At 39.4% G+C, this 19,502-nt stretch overlaps 2 protein-coding genes across 4 annotated transcripts; one reads left to right on the top strand and one right to left on the bottom strand.

The window, feature by feature from the left end:
• Positions 1–3,361: 3,361 nt before the first annotated feature.
• On the top strand, positions 3,362–4,877 carry LOC306903988 (glutathione S-transferase 3-like). Its single transcript, XM_079473573.1, has 6 exons — positions 3,362–3,556; positions 3,692–3,743; positions 3,949–4,081; positions 4,205–4,346; positions 4,410–4,535; positions 4,625–4,877. The coding sequence occupies exons 1-6, from the start codon at positions 3,470–3,472 to the stop codon at positions 4,754–4,756; spliced, it is 672 nt and encodes a 223-aa protein (XP_079329699.1). The 5' UTR covers positions 3,362–3,469; the 3' UTR covers positions 4,757–4,877.
• Positions 4,878–4,879: 2 nt separating this feature from the next.
• LOC306903987 (1-acyl-sn-glycerol-3-phosphate acyltransferase epsilon-like) lies at positions 4,880–19,274 on the bottom strand. Of its 3 annotated transcripts, XM_079473572.1 has the most exons (11): positions 18,479–19,274; positions 15,734–15,806; positions 15,508–15,623; positions 15,156–15,245; positions 14,265–14,355; positions 12,848–13,009; positions 10,902–11,025; positions 6,282–6,373; positions 5,811–5,912; positions 5,636–5,723; positions 4,880–5,166 (listed from the first exon to the last, which is right to left on the bottom strand). In XM_079473572.1, exons 1-11 carry the CDS (start codon positions 18,695–18,697, stop codon positions 5,133–5,135), a joined length of 1,191 nt encoding a protein of 396 aa, XP_079329698.1. In that variant the 5' UTR covers positions 18,698–19,274; the 3' UTR covers positions 4,880–5,132. The 3 variants fall into 3 exon arrangements, with proteins under 3 accessions (XP_079329698.1, XP_079329697.1, XP_079329696.1); XM_079473570.1 differs by lacking the exons at positions 4,880–5,166; positions 5,636–5,723; positions 5,811–5,912; positions 6,282–6,373 and adding an exon at positions 7,204–10,508; XM_079473571.1 differs by lacking the exons at positions 10,902–11,025; positions 12,848–13,009; positions 14,265–14,355; ... (2 more) ...; positions 15,734–15,806; positions 18,479–19,274 and adding an exon at positions 6,480–6,590.
• Positions 19,275–19,502: the final 228 nt, after the last annotated feature.

The following is a 19,502-nucleotide window of genomic DNA, read 5'->3' as shown; positions in this document are numbered from 1 at the left end:
TCATCGACTGCGATTACTCTCAGATATGGATTCATGCATGTTCAAATAAAGATTGACATGTTCTCTGGTGTTTTTTGGTGTTGACTCTTGTCTTGTCACTGTTATTGTTCAAGAATAACAAATCAAAAGAACAATGAGCAGGCGATATGTGTTTATGGGTGTTTTCCGTGTGATCTAAAAGACCATTTACGAGAGAACAAGGACAAAATGACAACGTCATTTTAAACGTATTGCTCATAAAAGGCTTTTTCCATTTTATTCATAAGCACATGCAACAATCCCTTACATGTTGTAGGCGTTACCAAAATGCATGTTCTCTCTGGATGCACAATCACATGAAATTAGAAAGTTGAATAAAGAATCAAAATTAAAGCAATTTTTTTAAGCACAGCAGCCAATCGCAAAGAAAGGGGCCACACACCGCGCGCGCGCGCACGCAAATACCATATAATAGGAAAAAAACGACACATTTGTTTGATCAATATTAATCGCATAATATTGATGCTTTTATTTCCATAGATGACCTGTCAGACTTACCTGTGGGGACAAATATCCTTCCACACAAGATTCAAAGGACTCTTGGGTCTGTTAATCGACAATTGCTCTTTGAATGTTCTTTGAGTGTTGCTTTAAAACATGGTTTCATATCATTGTCTTGTTTAAATTCAGTGCGACTGCTGTAATGGGCGATTTCACTGAGAATGTGTGAACAGACCCAATGTAAAGTATGTTTGTGTTTGTCCTGGATGCCAAGGTCCTTGGAATAGGATTTCTAGGTACCATTTGACCAGTAATTAATCATCTACGTCCAGGGCTGGACTGGGATAAAAAAAGGGCCCTGGCATTTTTGCTCAGACCGGCCCACCACAATCGGTCGGACACAACCAACCGGTACACCATCCTTGCGGTCCCTGTAGATATGCATATCTACTTTTCCATTCCCCAAAACCCCTACAAAGCTGAGAACTAAGTGCCATGGACCAGTGTACTCACTCTCTCTTGACTGACTCCGTGGTGACCAAAGGTGGCAGTGGAGTAGGGCCTACACAAAGTTAGGGCAGCCTGAGAGAGAGAGAGAGAGAGAGAGAGAGAGAGACGAGAATGATAACTGAATGAGAAAAATGATCCCCAAACAAGTATCTTTAATATATAACAATGTAGAGAGATGGTTGCACATATTTTATACTTACTTAGTGGAAATGGCTCCATGGTGCTCTGAACATCAAAGACAATGAACTACAAACGCGAGGGCATCCTGAGATAGAGAGAGAGAGAGAGAGAGAGAGAGAGAGAGAGAGAGAGGGGGAATAACAAGTCACATTTCAGTCTACAATATTATGAATATTTTTATAATAATATCAATAATCTTAACTCGCCTTACAATAACAGCAGTTTCCTCAGTAGCTTGCACTTCTCTGCAACTCTGTCAATTACAATGTGCTCCATGTTAACATTAGAATAATCAGCCGAAGTTGCAATTGAATAAGTTAACTCTGCTAACCTAGCTACAAAAACAATGCAAAATAGCTTATGCTGTGTTATTTGACTTTAGCTGACTGAGTGGCTAGTGCAGTAGGTGACAATCTGACAGACATTATAATAGCGACAACGATTATGTTGTCTTACTATAATATTCATTAATTTAGGTAAATCATCATCTTCGTCGTGGCCCAACCAGGCCCACACACTGTGATGTCACCGTCGGGAGCAGAAGGTGGCAGTAATGCACCAAAAAGCTGTTTACCGTAAAACACGAAGAAGTCACCGGCCGGTCCCTGTATGGTGGTGGGGTCACTTACTGGACCAGGATCGGTGATCCTTAGCTGTTGTGTTTCCGATATGAGCTTGTTCTTCAGAAATGTTTGGTAATATGTAACGTTAGCTTGTGTGGACGCTACCGCACTACTTGATCAACAAAAGAGCTTCGCTACGGAAAAGCTATTTGATTCAGAAAACAGCGACGTTACCACCACGCTACTGAAAAATGTAGTTAAGCTAGTAGCGTCACTGCTTGTAGCGTCACTGCTTGTAGCGACGCTACTGCCCAACACTGCTTACCGTTTCAAGTACACCCTCCTACTCACTCTGTCTCTCCTTGACTTCACTATCAGACACCTACTCCTCTGCCTGGGTGCCGCCATGGCTAGTCACCTCTCCTCCATGTGCTATGTTCACCTGTTTTTGCAAAATTTCATCAGGTAAGCTACTATAGGCTTGGAAACTGAAGCTACAGCACTTAACATGTCGGTTATTTTTGCACATGTTGAGGCATCAACCTCTAAAATTTGTATTTGTTTGGCCCGCAACTTCTCCGCACCCCCCTTGCCCTTGCGCTTTTGTTTCTCCATCCTAAATCCACAGATTTCTGGCTCTGACCCACTGACTGCATTTGACACAGGAAACCGAGGGGGAGGGGTGGAGCCCTAACCCTAAGAGATGATTGGGCCAGCCCAGTGTCAGTATGGATAATGAACCAATGGGCCGCTGTCCCTGCTTTATGGGGCGGTCGTTGGCAAATAAAAAAAAAAAATTATATTAACCGGCCCCCAAGTGCGTCGGCCCACCGGGCATTTGCCCGGTATGCCAGATTACCAGTCCAGCCCTGCCTACGTCCAAATGAAGTACATCTCTTTAGCCAGAATTTACAGAATGTTTCCTGTGTCTTTAATCGTAAAAGATTCAATTCAGATAACAGTAATAATTACGTGCTGTTAGAAATGCATAAACTGCAGTTCACATCTCTCTGTCTGCCCTTGCTCCGTACCTCAGGATGTTCATATAATCTCCAGTTCCAGTCTCAGAGAATCAGTGGAGAGATTATGCCAATCCCTGTGACTGACAGATGCACTCGTTCTTGCTGTGCTGTGAATGTACTTCATATCTAAATTATTTCCTCGATTTTTGTCATGCAAAGCTGCTTTAAAACTTTAAAATAAAATAAAATGGATCTTTGTGAGATGGGATAAGTTGACTGTGTGTGTGTGTGTGTGTAAGTACCAGAAGTAAAGTCTTTTCAGGGCAATAGTTTAAAATGTCCATTTTGTCGTTTGTTCTCTCCTAAATTGTATTTTAGCTCAAATGGAAAACACCTACAAACACCCATCGCCTGCTCATTGTTCTTTTTTTAATGGTTGTAGTCTCTAGCCTAAAAAACTTACAAGAGAACATTTAAACAAATCTTAATTTGAACATGCATGGGACCACGTATGAGAGTAATTGCAGTCAATGAAAGATATGAAAAGAAAAAACCACGAGAAAGCTTTTTTACAAATCTACATGCAAAACTAGGGAAGAGCGCACAACACACTCCATTCAAGTCGCTTGTGCGCAATTCAAAAGGCCACGCCCACCGCGTAACCCTATGAATATTCACATTCACCCCGCCCACCGCGGAAACTGTACATTACGCGACACCGACCCACTTACGTGATATCTGTTTAGTCACTCAAAGTTTCTTTTCTGTGTGAAAATGTCTGGAAAGATCGTGTTGCATTACTTCGATGGAAGAGGGAAGATGGAGTCAGTCCGGTGGCTTTTGGCTGCAGCTGGAGTTGAGGTTTGTTGCGTGAACGTTATGCACATGTTTGCAATTACATCACACACCACAGATGTGCGTGCATGTAAGCAAATGTTTCTGGATATTCTTACCTCTTGACTTATTGAACATGACAAGATTTGTGTTTGTTTACAGTTTGAGGAAGTGTTTTTAACCAAAAGGGAGCAGTTTGAAAAGTTGATCAATGGTACGTCTGCGTTACTTCTTTCATTCCGTCTAGTAAACACAATTCAGCCATTCACCGTGTGTTGTCATGAGAAATGTTGTGGGCAATTCTTAGGTCTAGAACAGCACGTGCACATATATGCTGCAAACACACTTGTACAATATGCATTTGAGTCATTTGGGTGCCAAGAGAATCATACATGGATTTCTTTGTTTTGTTGATCTAGATGGAGCCCTGATGTTTAACCAGGTGCCTTTGGTTGAGATAGACGGAATGCAGCTTGTGCAGACAAAGGCCATCTTGAACTACATTGCTGGAAAATACAACCTCTACGGAAAGGATCTCAAAGAGCGGGCTCTGTAAATATCAATGATTCGTGAGACACTTGTTCAGCAGATTCTACTGTTGCCAGCAAGCTTCTTTGCTTCTGGCCACACCTGAGCACGCAGTATATCATTGAACACATGTGGGTTGTCTTGCAGGATTGACATGTATGTGGAAGGAATCGGTGACTTAATGGATCTGATTATAGTTTTGGCGTTCTTACCACCTGACAACAAGCAGAAACAGCTGACAAACATAGAGAGCAAGGCGAAAGAACGCTTGCTTCCGGTGTTTGAGAAGGTACTGAAAGTGCAATTTTACACTCAGTTTAATATTTTTGCAATAACGTAGCTGTTTTGGTAGGCTCTTGAACACGATCAGTTCCTTGTGGGAAACCAGTTGAGCCGTGCTGACGTTCTTCTCCTTGAGATCACACTGATGTTGCAAGAATTATTCCCTGCAATACTTTCAACGTTTCCCAAACTCCAGGTGCTGAGACACATTACACCAGATTTATTCTCCATGCTCCAAAATAATGTGTCTTTGGTCAAATTTAAATGACAAATCTTTAACTTCAGGAATTCCAGGGCAGAATAAAGGCCATACCAGCCATCAGCAAGTTCCTCCAGCCCGGCAGTGCAAGAAAATCCCCACCTGGTGAGGCTTATGTGACAACTGTCAAGGAAGTGTTGAGCCATTTATTTAAATAGGAATCCCATTTAAAAATGACAAATTATGGATCAAACAGAAATTGAATCGTGGATTCTGTTAATCATGAATACATTTCTTAAATAGGTTTCATTTTACAATAAATATGTACAATAACTCTTATACATGGTTGTCTTTTGGAGTTTTTATTTGATAAAATGACATTGAGTTACTTAAACATTTATAAGCGTTTAGTCAAATGTTAACACGTTAATGTTAACTAAAGCACTAACAATGACATGCATTTGGAATGAACAAGTTACAAGATTATGTACACAGAGAAGTTAATGTGGAATGCACACACCGCATAAACATTGCAAACTGTTTAGTTGGTTTACATTGTCAAAATAGTCCCAATGTGGTCCGTCCATGTAACTCCTAGTAGATCAAAAGTCGCAAAACCATCAGGAGGCTGAAATAAGAACACAATCACACATTGACTTTACACACACACACATATATATATATATATATATATATAAAAGCATCAGCAAGTCAAACATCAGCATAAATTCAGTGTTTTTATTTTTCCTATTCAAAATGTTCAACTCAATTTTATTTATACTTTATAAGTGATTAAAAGAACTTTAAAGTCAATACGATACTTAATGGGTAGCCAGTGAAGGGTTGATAACATTGAGGTGATGTGATCGTATTTTCTGGTCCTGGTTAGAACTCTGGCAGCTGCGTTCTGAACTAACTGTAGTTTGTTTATTGATGATGCAGGACAAACACCAAGTAGTGCATTACAAAATATTGCCCTGCAATGCCTTTTCTTGTCACCTGCTACTTTAATCTTTGAATAGTTTGCGTCATGCTTCAGCAACATCTGATATTACCATGACGGAGCCTTAAAAACTTACGGATATAAACAGATTTACCTTAACCCTGCCATAATGCCCGCAGGCATCAATTTTCCAGAATTCCTGAATCTCATTCCCATCACAACAGCCAGTGAACCAGAAGCAACTACAGTTAAAACGTATACAGTAGTTAAACAAATTGAAAATGAATGAGAAAATAAAAAGTAGATCATCTTGGTGATTGTGTACTCACATAAAGAAGGCCAGTAATCATGGGGGTCAAAAGATATTCTATATGCGCCATATGCAGACACGCTTCCAAAGAACAGTCCAGCAATTAATGACATTACACTTCCTGTAAAAATGAGTGGAATGGAAAACAGAAGAAGAAATATGAAACAGCTCCTCGAGACAGTACAGTGTTGTTGGTAGTGCCGCACACTGGCGCCATCTGCTGTCTAGGTCACGGAAGTTCTGTTTGACACTGTGGCATTCGCATGACATCTCAAAGAAAATCTAAGTTTGACCAAACATGTGTACCTCTTTGATGAAAACAAACCATGCTTTTGCTTCATTAACCATAGTTGAACTCAACATCTAAAACTAGTTTTAATATAATAGTGTTTAACGTTCAGGGAAAACTAGTTGCATAAATGTTAATAGTCGATTAAAGCACCATCGTCAACATTATCTCCAAAATGGCACAAAACAACAACGCGTATACCTTTTCTTTTATATCCCATAAATCCTCCCAGCGCAATAGCCGCAGCGTAAGCGAAGCCCAGCCAATCTACTGCCATCGTGAGCTGGAATAGACTGAACATTGACGTGCGCACAGTGTTATATTTGACAGAATAACACACAGATACATTTTACATTCAACATAAACAACTCTGTAACACACAGTCAATAACAACATTACCACAAGCGCGGGTGAACTGAGGGTATTTCAACAAACGCTGGAATTCAGCAGCGACTTGAATATGAAATGTCGGTTTATCTGTATTGACCAGCAAATATCTAACTGAAGTTCATAACTAGGAACTTACGTCACGATGACGCCAAATCCGGAAGAGAGTTGATTATTATTACGTTTTGGAGCACATTTGCACAATAAAAGTCGTGGAAAAAAATCGTTTTTAAAGGAAGTTCAGTCTGGTGTGTTTCGGCGTATATGGGTGTGTATGCAGTACGTAAAATAACTAGCATATTTTATATTCATATTAGATATGTATTTCTTTAACATAAAATAATCGTTGCCGGTATTTTGTTTGTACAGCTCAATTGGATTAATAATGAAAAAGATAACACGGATAAACACAATAAAATACATTAATTATATAAAAAAATATCAATTTAAGGATTAATCCATAGGTCATATAGCCTAGCACGTTTAAAACACTCCTGTTCATTAAATGCTAATAGAATAAAATGTAAAAAAACATTTGACATGCACAAAACAGTGAGACTCCACATCCGAGTAAACAAAAAAGAATTGAACCTCTTTTTCATAAAGACACCAAAATGAACAATGTAGGCTGATAGTCAAAGGCAGACATTAGATTTTCAATCTTCATGTGCAAACAATCTTGACCTATTGACCCACAATCCATTACATTCATAGGTAAAATGACATTAGTCAGAATGAAAAAAACAACAACTTTATTTTGAACGTCTCCAAGTACAGACAATGGGATGTAGTGTTTCTAGATAAATCTGTGATGAGAGGTATTGCTGGGCTGACATTAATATGGCGATTTAAACAATACTGCATTACAAGTCTTTAAAGGATAGGCATCAATGCAGCACCAGTAGGGTTGTTGCAGCATCACGAGGATTGTGTTTGAATAACAAAGTAAAAAAATACACAAGATCAAAGCCTACAAGGATAAGTTGAGCCTCGTGAATCGGGAAACACAGAGGCGTAGATTTGAGTTTTGTGACACTCATATTACAAAATATCAAAAGTCTTTGTTTCAAACACTAGTCTGGTATGGTAGATAACTGGCAACAATAATAACATTCTTCGAATATTAACATTACATCGATCCACACTGGAGTAAAAGACCGTCTCCATTCGGCCCAAAAGATGCTTTGGTGAGAAATGAATGTGCTGCAGCAATTTTATCAAATATAAATGATGTGAAACAAAAGCCACATTGTCATTCTTAAATGAAGGATAAACAACAATTAGAACTGAAAATGAAGATTTGTTTTAATTGTGTGAACCGTGGAAACACTAAAACATACTTCCATCATTGCCCATGACTTTTGAAAAGACGACAAAAAATCTCCAACGTTTCTAAGCTGTCTGAAACACAATACACATGACAATACATATACAAACGGAGCTGATATTAACCCACAAGAGAAAAAAAATCATTTACAACAGGACACACTGCTTATGGTAAATGTAGATTAAGTTTAGGAGGTAGAATTAATTATGTAAAAACACCACATTGGTTACATTTAGATTATGGAAAGAGCATAAAACAAATAGTGGCGGTGTTCCCGGACAGGGTTTAAGGCTAGTCCCAGACTAACTTAAATGTTTGAGGTGTCTTCATTGAAAACAACTTGCACGAACACATCTTGTAATATATCAGTGCGGTTGTTTTGTCTTAAGATGCCCACCAGTCATATGTGTTTTGTAAATAGCATAATTTCACAAAGGCCTAGTCCTGGTTTAAAATAATCCCCGTCCGGAAAACGGCCCCACAGAGTTATTATGAAACAAATAGCCCTCTGCTGAAAACATAAGTGAATCAATTGAATCAAAACTTACAGCCTATTGACATGCAGGCAGGTGTAATCTATATTGTGCAATCTGTATTTAAACTCGATGGAAGTATAAGAAGTGCCTTCTACGTTGCTAACATTTGGGGCTGGGGGTAAAATGTGTGTTTAGTTTCCTACATCCCCGAAAGTTGTATTTGTTAGATAAAGAAGGACTTGATTCCATTAAAGGTTTTAAGTTTGAATGACTTTGGGGTTAAAAACTCGGACATTATTTCATCTCAATCCCATTAACTCATTTTAATTTTCGAGTGTTCCATTCTTGTTCCTAACCCTAACCCTCCCATCAGAATATATTTCAAACCACACAGTATAATCCATGGGCAAGCACAATCTTTTGTAAGCCAACAAATCATTTTAATGTGGGAACTCGTATTTTCAGAAGAGATAAATTACCCACAGATGCAATTACATAGATGGAGTGAAGCTCCAAGTGCCTTCCATTAAACGCTTCAGCAGAACTTTATGATATTTACTTGTCTATTATCATCAAAGCGTAAGATTTCATTCATTTGTACAACATAAAAGGCATAAACAAGGTGGTGTCTATACTTGTGGGATTTGTTTTTGGATATTAAAGTCTACACCAAAATAGCACGATATGACAGATTTCCCAGACTTTTCTTCCTGTTATTACGTGGGCTTTTAATAAAGATATTCCAATAGAATGCAAATATTCAAAATCTATTTATTGTATTTAAATGATTACATTTGTATATTAAAATGAATTTAACTGATCTATTTGATAGTGGGTGTTGCAATTTTCTTTGGAACCCAAAATAAAATGTACCCTACTTTTCTCCATAAAACAAAAATATATAATGACCATTAGATTTCAAGGTCAATAAAAAGACTACAATACATTATAGTAATTCTCTTCTATCCGAGACATTTTAAATTATTTCATTGCGGCTAAATCTTATCGTCCTTCCAACTACAGCAGTGGTCAAACCATTTCAGAATTTGAATGCAAAGTAATATGTGACAGAGAGAAAGATCATCCGTAGACAAACTTGGGCCTGTTTCTTACATCCTATTACTTTAGAAGACTGTGAATATGTATTATTTATGTTCCATTTTGGAGCTTGACAGTCATGGACACCTTAGTTAAATGAAAAAAAACTAAAAGATTCTCCACAATCTCTGTTTTGGTGTCATACGAACGAAAAATAATACAGGTTTATGGCGACAGGAGGCAGAGAAATTTGTGAAAGATTTTTTCCTCTACCTGAAGTTTGGCAACAATCTGAAATATTGAGCAATAGTGCAAACACTGACAATATAAAGCCCATATCTGATGGACCTTTCAGGTCTTGGCATCAAATCAAATCAAAATTATAATCGACGTGAAACTCCATTTGTAACCAACAGAAATCACCACCATTACACATAAAAATAAAACATGCTCTCAAGCACATGAACTAACAGAGATCCGAGCCTGTATACACATTGATAAAAATCACCAGTCATCAAAAATCTTAATTGAAAGTTGAACATTTAAAAAAAAAACTTTTCAAACAGAAATGACCAAAAAATTTGAAATCAAAAGCTAAATCTTCATATAATGATATCTCTGCGCTCTGTTTTTGTAACCGGTGCATTCCTGATAGACAAACATCACACAGTGTTTACACCACAAACAAGCACTGCAATGACCAACAAATCCATCCTCCCTGCGAGCATATGAGGTCACTGATAAAAGCATGCGTTTGTTTCAGCTTATTCTTAGCTTGCAGCGTAGACACTGTGTTTTAAAGTTTACCATCAGTCAACTGGGAGAGTATTACAAGACGGACAATAAATGAGCCTCTTGTTACGCTATGAGCCAAAAGCTCAAAACTATGAAACCTAAATCTTATCCAAAGAAGCAACCTCACATCTCTGAATGCTGGTTTAGCCGTGAGGATGTTTTTTCTTATGGCTTGCTGGTTATGGCCTTACGCTGACCCAAGCCCATCCCAGCAGAGTCCCATAGATCCAGGTGTTGAGATAGAGTTTTCTCCCTGACTCAGTTAAAAGCATGGGTAAAGTCAGACCACCCAAAATCAGGAGTGAAGGCAACGTCTTACAGAGACTGAGTGGTGACCTCCGACCTTCTCCAGGGAACCTGGACCTTATTTCTGGGTCTTCGGAATCGTAGAAAGTGGTCAGAAGCCTAAAGAGGAAGAGTAGGGCAAAGTGACCAGTGACAAAATTGAAAGCAACCTACATCCATTTTTGGCTTTCAAAATAAACTATTTTTGCTATAGCGTGACATTACTAGTCTTTACATCACAGTTCATTGTATGTGCAGCTCGGAGAACTGAGATTCTAAACAGTTTTTTTACCCAAGAGCACGAAATGTGAAACGATTAATAACTGAATAAAGCAATTCCATGACTTTGCACCATATCATCTCCAACGTTACATTTTACATGTATTTTTGGGCTTGTCGTGCCTTTATTTCATTGGACAATAACATATGGATTGGTGAGGACAAAGAGAGGCTATCAGCTGCACTTTTTAAACAAATGAACGTTGAAGCGTGTAGCAGGTGATGGATACTCACTGATCCTTGATTTCAAATCTTTCGTGCAGCCACCTGCGGAAGAACAAGGGTTCAGGAGGAATTTCCCTCATGTCCAAACGCTTGAAGTAGATGTGCACCCTGCGGCATTCCTTACACAGGAACTCTACCAAAACACACACAACTTCAGAAGAGGCAGTGCACACAATCAACAAAAACAAACAACCGGCACAGTAAATAATGAGATCCAAAATACGTCATCATGAGATCCTGAACCATTCCATTTGGTTGTTTTTCACCGTTTTAGTCTAGACGTTCTCGGTATCTCGGTAAGAAAATATCTGTCTGAACAAAGTATTATTTAAAGCAATATTTATTGACAGTGTGGGATATAGCGGTCAAAATATCGGCGAAAAAAAGGCAATGACTAATCCGCGGCACTGACCGCCTTTCAGACTCCAGATGATGGAAAATAAAACCTGTCATGGAAACATGACATTCTTAAAAGGATAACTTGCTCATATAATTTCATACCTGTATAAATAACTTTTTTTTCGGATAAACACAGAGAAAGATATTTGTTAAAATGTTAGTAATTTTCCCTTCTGGGACATCAGTGACGACCATAGTAGGAAAAATTGTATGGTAGTCAAAGGTGCCCCAGAATAAGGGTGCGTGGCAGATCCGGCAAGTCAGTGGGGCGGGGAGAAGTTACGACGTCTCATAGTGCAGTTACGTACATTTTTGAAGGAATTCATTCGGCAACATCGTTTCCATCTTCCATTATTTGCATTAACCCTTTTAAACCTCAAGCGAGCGTTAGCGTTTCCATCACTCGTTTCTGATGCGAAACTTAAAAATGCGAGTGATGGAAACCTGGCTAGTTGTCGTAATGATGATGTTGTGAATATTTGTGCACGTAAAGAAATAAAACGCAGCCTTCAACATCTGTGTAGAATTCAGAAGCTCAACGATAAATTTAACACAGGCAAATTATGCATTTATTCATCCGTCACCGTATTTTAGTAGTTCGTCTATTCGCAACATTTACTCAACAACACAAATATCTCTCTCTGAAGTGTCCATCACAACAAGTTACCTTCAATATATAATGCAAAACATGCGACCCGAATAAATATACGCAGAATATTTGACTATTAAGAGATTAACAGATGAAAGGAAAAAACGGTGACAATATGCTGTTTGGTTTTTGGTTCAGTTTCCACAGTTCTCCACAAATAAGTTAAAGGAAAGGAGATGACTGTGCGCATCCTGTAAGTTTTCTTTATTTTGTAAAAGCACAATGTTCAGTTTTTAGTGCAAGTGTAAAAGTAGCACTAAAAGTAGCTCTTTCGGTTGTATTTTTATTGCATGACATCTAGGATCAAATGTTAATAGCTCTCTTATTTGTAAGTCGCTTTGGAGAAGCATCTGCTAAATAATTGTGAATGCAATTTTTGTTCTTAATAAGCTGATTTCCCTGAATAAGTCTTTGAGAAAGCTCTGTTTTCGTGTTAGTATTTAAAGGATTATGTTTAAGAGCATATTCATGTTCACTGTGGTATTAAAACTGGAATCAAACGCTGGTGTTTACCGGTTAAATTTGCTGCAACTGTTATGGGTTACTGAAATACTGGTCTCGTGACAGACCCACTGCTGTGCTGTCTCTGAAGACATGCAAGTTTTTGATTTTCAAGGATGTAGACATAATATCATAACAGTTACCTAAATGTCGCTACTGTTTATTCCTGTGAAAAACAGGATGTTTTCTGCATGACAACACTTGCGGATTTAATGTTTTTGGGAACAATAACCAATGGAAAATATCGTGTCGCACGAGTGGCTTGTTTACAGGAAGTGTCAGGAAATTCACATATCTGTATTATAGCAGGCCTCAATCAGCGTGTGCCCGCATTCTTTCCTGTGCCATATTCAGTTGACCACACATAGATCTGTGGCTGCAAATCAAACGTGTGACACGAGTGCACCTGGCATCGAAGGAGCTGGACGCCTCTGGCCATCTGCTGTGAGAGTTCCCTCATACGCAACAGTGATGTCATACACGGCATCCAGATGATCCCTCATAGCATCTATGGCAACGTGTGATGCTTTCATTCTTGGAGTCAAAACGTGCTTTAGCACAGCCAGTCCTGTAAAGAAAATGACAAAACACTATAAATGACTGGCTTCTTAACAACGTTTCAGACATTGTGCACACTTACTGTTGCGTTTTTAAATGAATGTCATAAAAATACCAGTATATGTTTAGCTTATTTCATTAACAAGTCATGCTCAATTTACGACCCATGTGACCTTGTGCCAAATGTGTTGCCAAAGGCGCCATTTTCTCATCTGCACACCGACATGAATGAGATTTAAATGCCTTGCTTGGCTTTAAAAGACTTGACATACAGTACAAAATTGTATGATGTTCACTTGAGAGAAACTAAAATCTAAACAAATCCGAACATCAATAGATGTCATCATGTGTTAACAACTTCAAATATCATTGGCTCTCGTGCATTTAAGGACTACTTGTCATATATTAATATCGCTCGAGGAGGAGTGTGTTAGTGCTCTTTATCAGCATGGGTGTGATATGGCCATAGGCACGAGGCAGAGAATGCGTTATTTCCATTGCACTGCAGCAGTTTCCATTGTTTTTTAATGTAAACATGCGCTTGTTTACAGTAGCAAGTTCTTACTCTCTCTGTTTATATGGTGGGTCTTGTCTTGAATGTGGTGCTTGGATCTGTGCATTTACACTTTAATTTTGATTACTAAACTATAAAATATGAATCGTTTTGATCTCACAAATGTTTCATTTCTGCGTTTTTAACCCTCTGGAGTCATTTGGATTATTTTAATGATGGATGTATATGTGCTTTAGAATGCACCATTTTAAGCAGCACATACGAAACGTGACGGCATTTAATAAAAAAAAAGTATTTGTTTGTATTCAAGGAGATTGTTTATATATCTGGGTTGGCATGATGTTTCGTGTTTGGATGAACAATGGATGGTTTCAGTGGCAACAACGTAAACAAACGTCACTTGGCAAAAGCTTAACTTCCGGTAGACCTCTGCAAAGAATCAATAACTGTTAAAAAGTTTTAAATGAATACAATTTAGATACAATAAAATATGAAAATCAATTCATACGAATATAAATCAAACACAAAAATTATAACCCAACGCAGGGCGGAAGTGCGCCCAATGAAACAACTGCAAATTGTCATCACATTGAAATAATATAATTCTTCAAAAACCTTCCGTTGTTTCCAATAGAAATGATCAATTAAAGAATAACTAAAAGCAAATAATTTGAGACTAACTGAAGACAGACAGGATTGTTATAATGGAGTTACTACTCCTTTAATGTGACCGCAGGAAGACCAGAAATACCTTCTTTAGCTGCAAAAGTTTGACTGTCATCGATTACTTTCTTGAACTCGGGGTTGTAGCGGGTTCCCTCTGGGAAGATGACAAGATACATCTGTGAAGAAAACAAATAGGGTAACAGAGTCGTAAAAGTGAAGCACTTACTGAAGTTAGTGAATTATGGGGGAATCACAGTCGTGGGACAGGGCAAATGTAGGTGGGCATTCTTCAGCTCTGCCGGTTTGTGAAAATTCAAAACTTGGGAATGTCACACGGGGCCCCTGTTGCTTATGATGAAAGAGGAAGTGCTTGGCTCGAACCCACAGTATGACAGCAACATTGTATAAAACAGCTGCATAGCTCAAAGAGTGTCATGGGAAAAAGTATTTTAGTCTTGAAAAGAAAAACATACAGACAGGAAGCATAAGCAGAGGAACTCCCGTACTTAATACTACTACATTTACAAAATATGAAACGAATACACCAAAACGTGGGCCAATCGAAAATCAAAATGAATCCTGTTTACGTTCTCAATGCATGCTACTGATTTTACTGTGCACAATCCACTTCTGCGTGTTATTCCTAAAAGTTTCTCTGTATAATCAAAATGTAATATTTGAACTTGTATGCGTTTGACAGACATTTTAAAAGCATCACATCATGTTTCTCATTCATTCGGACATGGAAATATGAAAAGCAACCCTGCAGCTTCTTCTACAGGTCCGCCGGCACTAAACCCCGCATTTCCGAATCCACTAAATCTCATCAAATACCCTGTTGCACATGGAATACGGAAGCAAAACAGATTGTGAATATAATTTTACATTCACTTTACACCTGAAATGTCTACCTTCACGAGCCAGGACAAAGACAGAGCCCTCATTCAGCGAGTGCTATGGGTGACTGTATACTCACAGGTGTGCCCACTTTAGCCTGAGAGGATAATTTCTTCTTCATGGCATTCTCGTCAAATCTGGCACTCCTCTTGACATACACTCCTCCATGCTGTGAAAGACATGCAATAAAGTCCTGTAACGGCTCAATTCAACCACAGACAAAACACAAAAGGCACTATGACGAGACAAATGTGTCGAAGAACAACATGGTGCCAGTGATACCAATGGAGTCGAATCACAGAGAATGCAGACGGACGAAATGCATTCCTACATTCAATGTGTCGGTTTGAAAAGTGCCCGTCAGAAATGATCACACATCACAAATATTCTGATACCACTGTATCGTGTGTTGACATGAACATGTACATTACCTGTGAGAAATACCACCCGTACAGCGGAAGCCACTTTAGACCATGTTTCAGGACGTATCTTACATGTCCGAGTGCATTTTGACGAATGGCTAACACATCAGCTATGATCCAGTCAGCTGCAATAGAGAACACAGCAATGGCGTCAGGTGTGTTGCCACATTCATGTACTACTCATTCTACTATTTCTGCGGTACTTTGAAGAATACAATGGTGCTGCACTACTTACATGTGGACTGATGGTTGGACAGGTAAACAACATTCTCCTTTTTCTTTGGTATGTCGTCGCCATAAACTATAATCTGGACAGAGATTTACGTACATCTTTGAAATCATCGAAGAACATCAGCGTAGTCTGAATCAGTTTAATGAAGTAGCTCGGGTTCAATCAAATTCTGAGTTTGTGGCCTGAACATATGTCTGGAGTTCACTGGCGCACTGGGGGTTTCTGGGAAGCATTAAAATGGCAGATAGGGCTTACCAAGACCATATGCCCGCAACATTAATAGCGAGGCATAGCAACGACACCGGAGGGGCTATCATCTCTCTAACCGTAAAAGCTGTTTAAAAGCATTAAGTCGTGACTCTAAACGCTTCATGACATAAAATCGTGTCTGAGCTACAGTGTGATGAATGCTTCCCACTATCGCTATGGGTTACAATATCAACATGCTCATATCACACTGAACCCCTGGAATTAAAAGAAAAAATAGGACGTTATTTTGCACACATTTGCAGGACAGTAACTTTTGGGCTCAGTGACGTCTGACAATTTGACAATTGAGTCGTTCATTCTCACAGCCTTCAAAAAACTATTTAAAACCAACCTCTTCTGTGAATACGTGACAGACAAATGAAAAAAATAAAATGTACACTAACCCTCTCTCTTCTCTCAACAGGTAGTGGTCTGGCTTTTGTTTATACTAGTAACTTTGTATTAACACCTATTGTACTGTTGCTCTTTTATGACATGTCGCTTATTGCTCCCCGAACTCTTTGTAAGTCGCTTTGGATAAAATCCTCTGCTAAATGACTAAATGTCATTCATTTATTGTTTCGCGAAAGAATGACAAAGGAACAAAAGTGTCTGTGTTGCGTCTGACAGAGATGTCTGTACTACGTTTATGAATCGAGCAACTGTTAAGGTTTCTTGGATGTGGCTGATTTCACAATCTACAAACTCAACTCTATTTCTTATTCGCGACCAGGATGTAAGCCTTATCAGTTCCATTTATGAATAATGCATTGATTTTGATAACGGCATATCTCTGTAAAATTGTATCACTAGACTGAGATACGGTTGGTGACGTTCTCAAACTCACCTTGCTTGTTGACTTTTACAACTGACTCTGATGAACTTGATTTACAGGCTGGTCTAGATCTTTTACAGCAGATGAACATAAAAGCATTTTATATTTTCCCCCACAGAGGACATTTAACATTTCATCTTAAATGAAGGCCCTGAACTCTGTTTTTAGGACAATAATAAAGGAATTGACTCCAAATGTGGAACATAGTTTTAGCTTTGACTGATGGTTCAATAACAGGTAAATGATCAGGGCTTTTCTCCAGACTAGATATCAGCTGAGGCATGAGAAAACCAAAGTAACATCAGCAGTAAAACAACAGCATCTGCAGTAACAGGCTCTCTGAGATCAATAAGAAACAGTTACCAATTTGTTATTACTTTAAGTTAATATGCTGTTTCTTGCATTCTGACTTCTTTACAATGCTACACGTGCTGGCTTCTCATGCTTAACATGGTCAACTTGTTAGATAACTAGTTGGACGTATGACATTGTATTTCTGTGCTTGATACACTCCCCCAGCACTCCAACTTGTTTCGGAAAGTCTGTTACGAAACTGGGATCCTATTCCTTTTTTGGGCACGTCTCCTGGAAAAGGACGCCCACGCAGTGCGAAAGAAAGAGCCAGCCCACGTGTCAACCAATGAGCGATAGGAAGTCCCGCTTTTCAAGATTGGCTGCGCTGTGGGTCTGCAGCTCTCTACTCTTGCGATAGTGAGAGAAGTTGAGGTGTGTTTTTTTCTTCACAGCATTTCAGTGATGGATGTTATATCAACGCTGGATTTGGAGACGGTTTGAAAATAACAGATGGAGCGGCCCCATCGCTAAAAGATGAGCCGGACATTTAGTGAAACTAAGTCAGAAGTCTGTCCTTTGTTGGCAAACGGCGTGTACGTGCATTAATGCCACGAAGTGTTGTGTGCTCGTGCTGTAGCCCGCCTCCAGCAGCTCGTCTTTTTCTAGAAATATTTGTATAGCTGTATCTCTCTTTTATGTGATCAAACTAAACACTCTTCGAAGATACGACGTATGCAATACAACTGTATGAGAACTCGAGATCAATATGAGATTGTCAGAAACAGCGTGTTACCCGATCTTTACCCGAGTGCTGTTGCATCTAATCGGCGGATCACAACCTTTTCGACTTCAAAGCCTCCCATTGCCCACAACAATATTTAAAACCTTTTAAACACAGACTTCTTTAAACGTGGATTTACTGCATTCACGCTCAGGAGTTCAAATATTATTGTAACCAAGTTCCTGTTCTAAAAAACGCATGTCCTGCCTCAATATGGTTTAATATCATCAGATATAAAATTGCGCATGTCATAACATCAGCATGTCTTGTTATAGATTGTTAGTTGAAGGGGGAGTTGTTTCTTTAATAGGACAATTCTCTAAGCATTTTACCCAACTGACTTCCGTTGCATTGACACAAAAAGCATTTCATAAACAAGTTTTGAATGACATGAGGATGAATAACCGATCACCTCTATTTTGTGTGAACTATCGCTTTAATGTAAATATTTTAGAAAAGCATCAAGTTATTATTATAAGAACAGACTCGGGGTAGTGAATGACAATGAATGTGTTGCATCATTTTGACACAATACATGATTAAATAAGTAATGAAAGTATTAAAGTGATGACAAGCAGTACACACTAACCTCCACGCCCGTGTAATTCTCAAAGAAGAACAGGACCATGCTCTGATAGAACGAATAGGCCCGATCATCCACAGTGTGATAGAGTCTGGAGGGCAGGAGGACAGACAGCAGCCTCCAGGCGCTCCAGGGCAGCAGGTAAGCCGGAGCGGTGCCCAGCATCACGGCCGCCGGGAGCCAGTAACGCAACGAGTACGTGTGCACGACCAGAGACAGCAGCATTTTCACCACAAACACGAGGAATCCCTGCAAACCTGAAACTCGAACAGCGTATCTAACATGCACCGATGCCCAGTTTAATCCGATCTCAGCAGCGGTGTCGATCGGGAAGGCAATAGTCGATGCAAAATGTCACGCAGAACTTCCGGAAATTTCGCGCGGGTATGACCATGACACCCCTGTCAATGAACTCTCTTAAGTGTCATCAGCATCATCATCATCAATCAGGTCTTTCACGCGAATATATGTGTAAACATAAAAAGGCGCATTTACAGAGACAAATAATTTGCACACTTCACATTCGGTTGCGGTATAATGAGAAGACACCCGGAGAAGTCACGTTACAGTGCATGTCAGTGAATGTTTCGCTTGCAGGGTCTTCTGAGGAACAGTCCCGCTGTACCAAACTCAAGCGGATCTAAACACACAGCTCTGTTTACCGCTGCCGTAACGCCCGATCAACATATGAACGATCGCGTTATCTCACGCACGGGCTCGGCGGCCACACTTCTTACTCCCAAAGTCACACACGCCTTTCAGAGCCTCCATGTTGCAGCGGCGTCATCAGCCACGTGTGATTGTTCTGCACAGAGATTGGCTAAGGCGTAAGTTCCGGGTATGTGACGGTTGCTACGGCGACGCCTTCCTGCAGCTGTAGCACGTGCGAGCTGGTACCTTCGATCAGTGCACGGTCCGTATTCACGAATCCTTCTACGACTGCGTAGCTAGTTGCGCATGACTTAAATGAGTCAAAACGGCGAAAGAAAGAAAACAGAGAGCTAACATCGATTTGTTTCCTTCATAGAAC

The sequence above is a fragment of the Barbatula barbatula genome (genome assembly GCF_947034865.1).
Source record: "Barbatula barbatula genome assembly, chromosome: 14".
Classification (NCBI taxonomy): Eukaryota; Metazoa; Chordata; class Actinopteri; order Cypriniformes; family Nemacheilidae; genus Barbatula; species Barbatula barbatula.
Note: the sequence above shows the minus strand (reverse complement) of the source record. Positions and strands in the feature narration are given on the sequence as shown.

What these genes read in the sequence shown, in the direction of transcription:
- LOC306903988 (XM_079473573.1), top strand. Translation starts at nt 3,470, where the DNA reads ATGTCTGGAAAGATCGTGTTGCATTACTTCGATGGAAGAGGGAAGATG. An exon ending in TGGCTGCAGCTGGAGTTGAG is followed by an intron (nt 3,557 to 3,691) that starts GTTTGTTGCGTG and finishes GTTTGTTTACAG; the next exon opens with TTTGAGGAAGTGTTTTTAAC. An exon ending in GTTTGAAAAGTTGATCAATG is followed by an intron (nt 3,744 to 3,948) that starts GTACGTCTGCGT and finishes TTGTTGATCTAG; the next exon opens with ATGGAGCCCTGATGTTTAAC.
- LOC306903987 (XM_079473572.1), bottom strand. Translation starts at nt 18,697, where the DNA reads ATGCTGCTGTCTCTGGTCGTGCACACGTACTCGTTGCGTTACTGGCTC. An exon ending in TCCAGCTCCTTCGATGCCAG is followed by an intron (nt 11,026 to 12,847) that starts GTGCACTCGTGT and finishes GTGTTTTGGTAG; the next exon opens with AGTTCCTGTGTAAGGAATGC. An exon ending in GGCATTATGGCAGGGTTAAG is followed by an intron (nt 5,167 to 5,635) that starts GTAAATCTGTTT and finishes TTCTTATTTCAG; the next exon opens with CCTCCTGATGGTTTTGCGAC.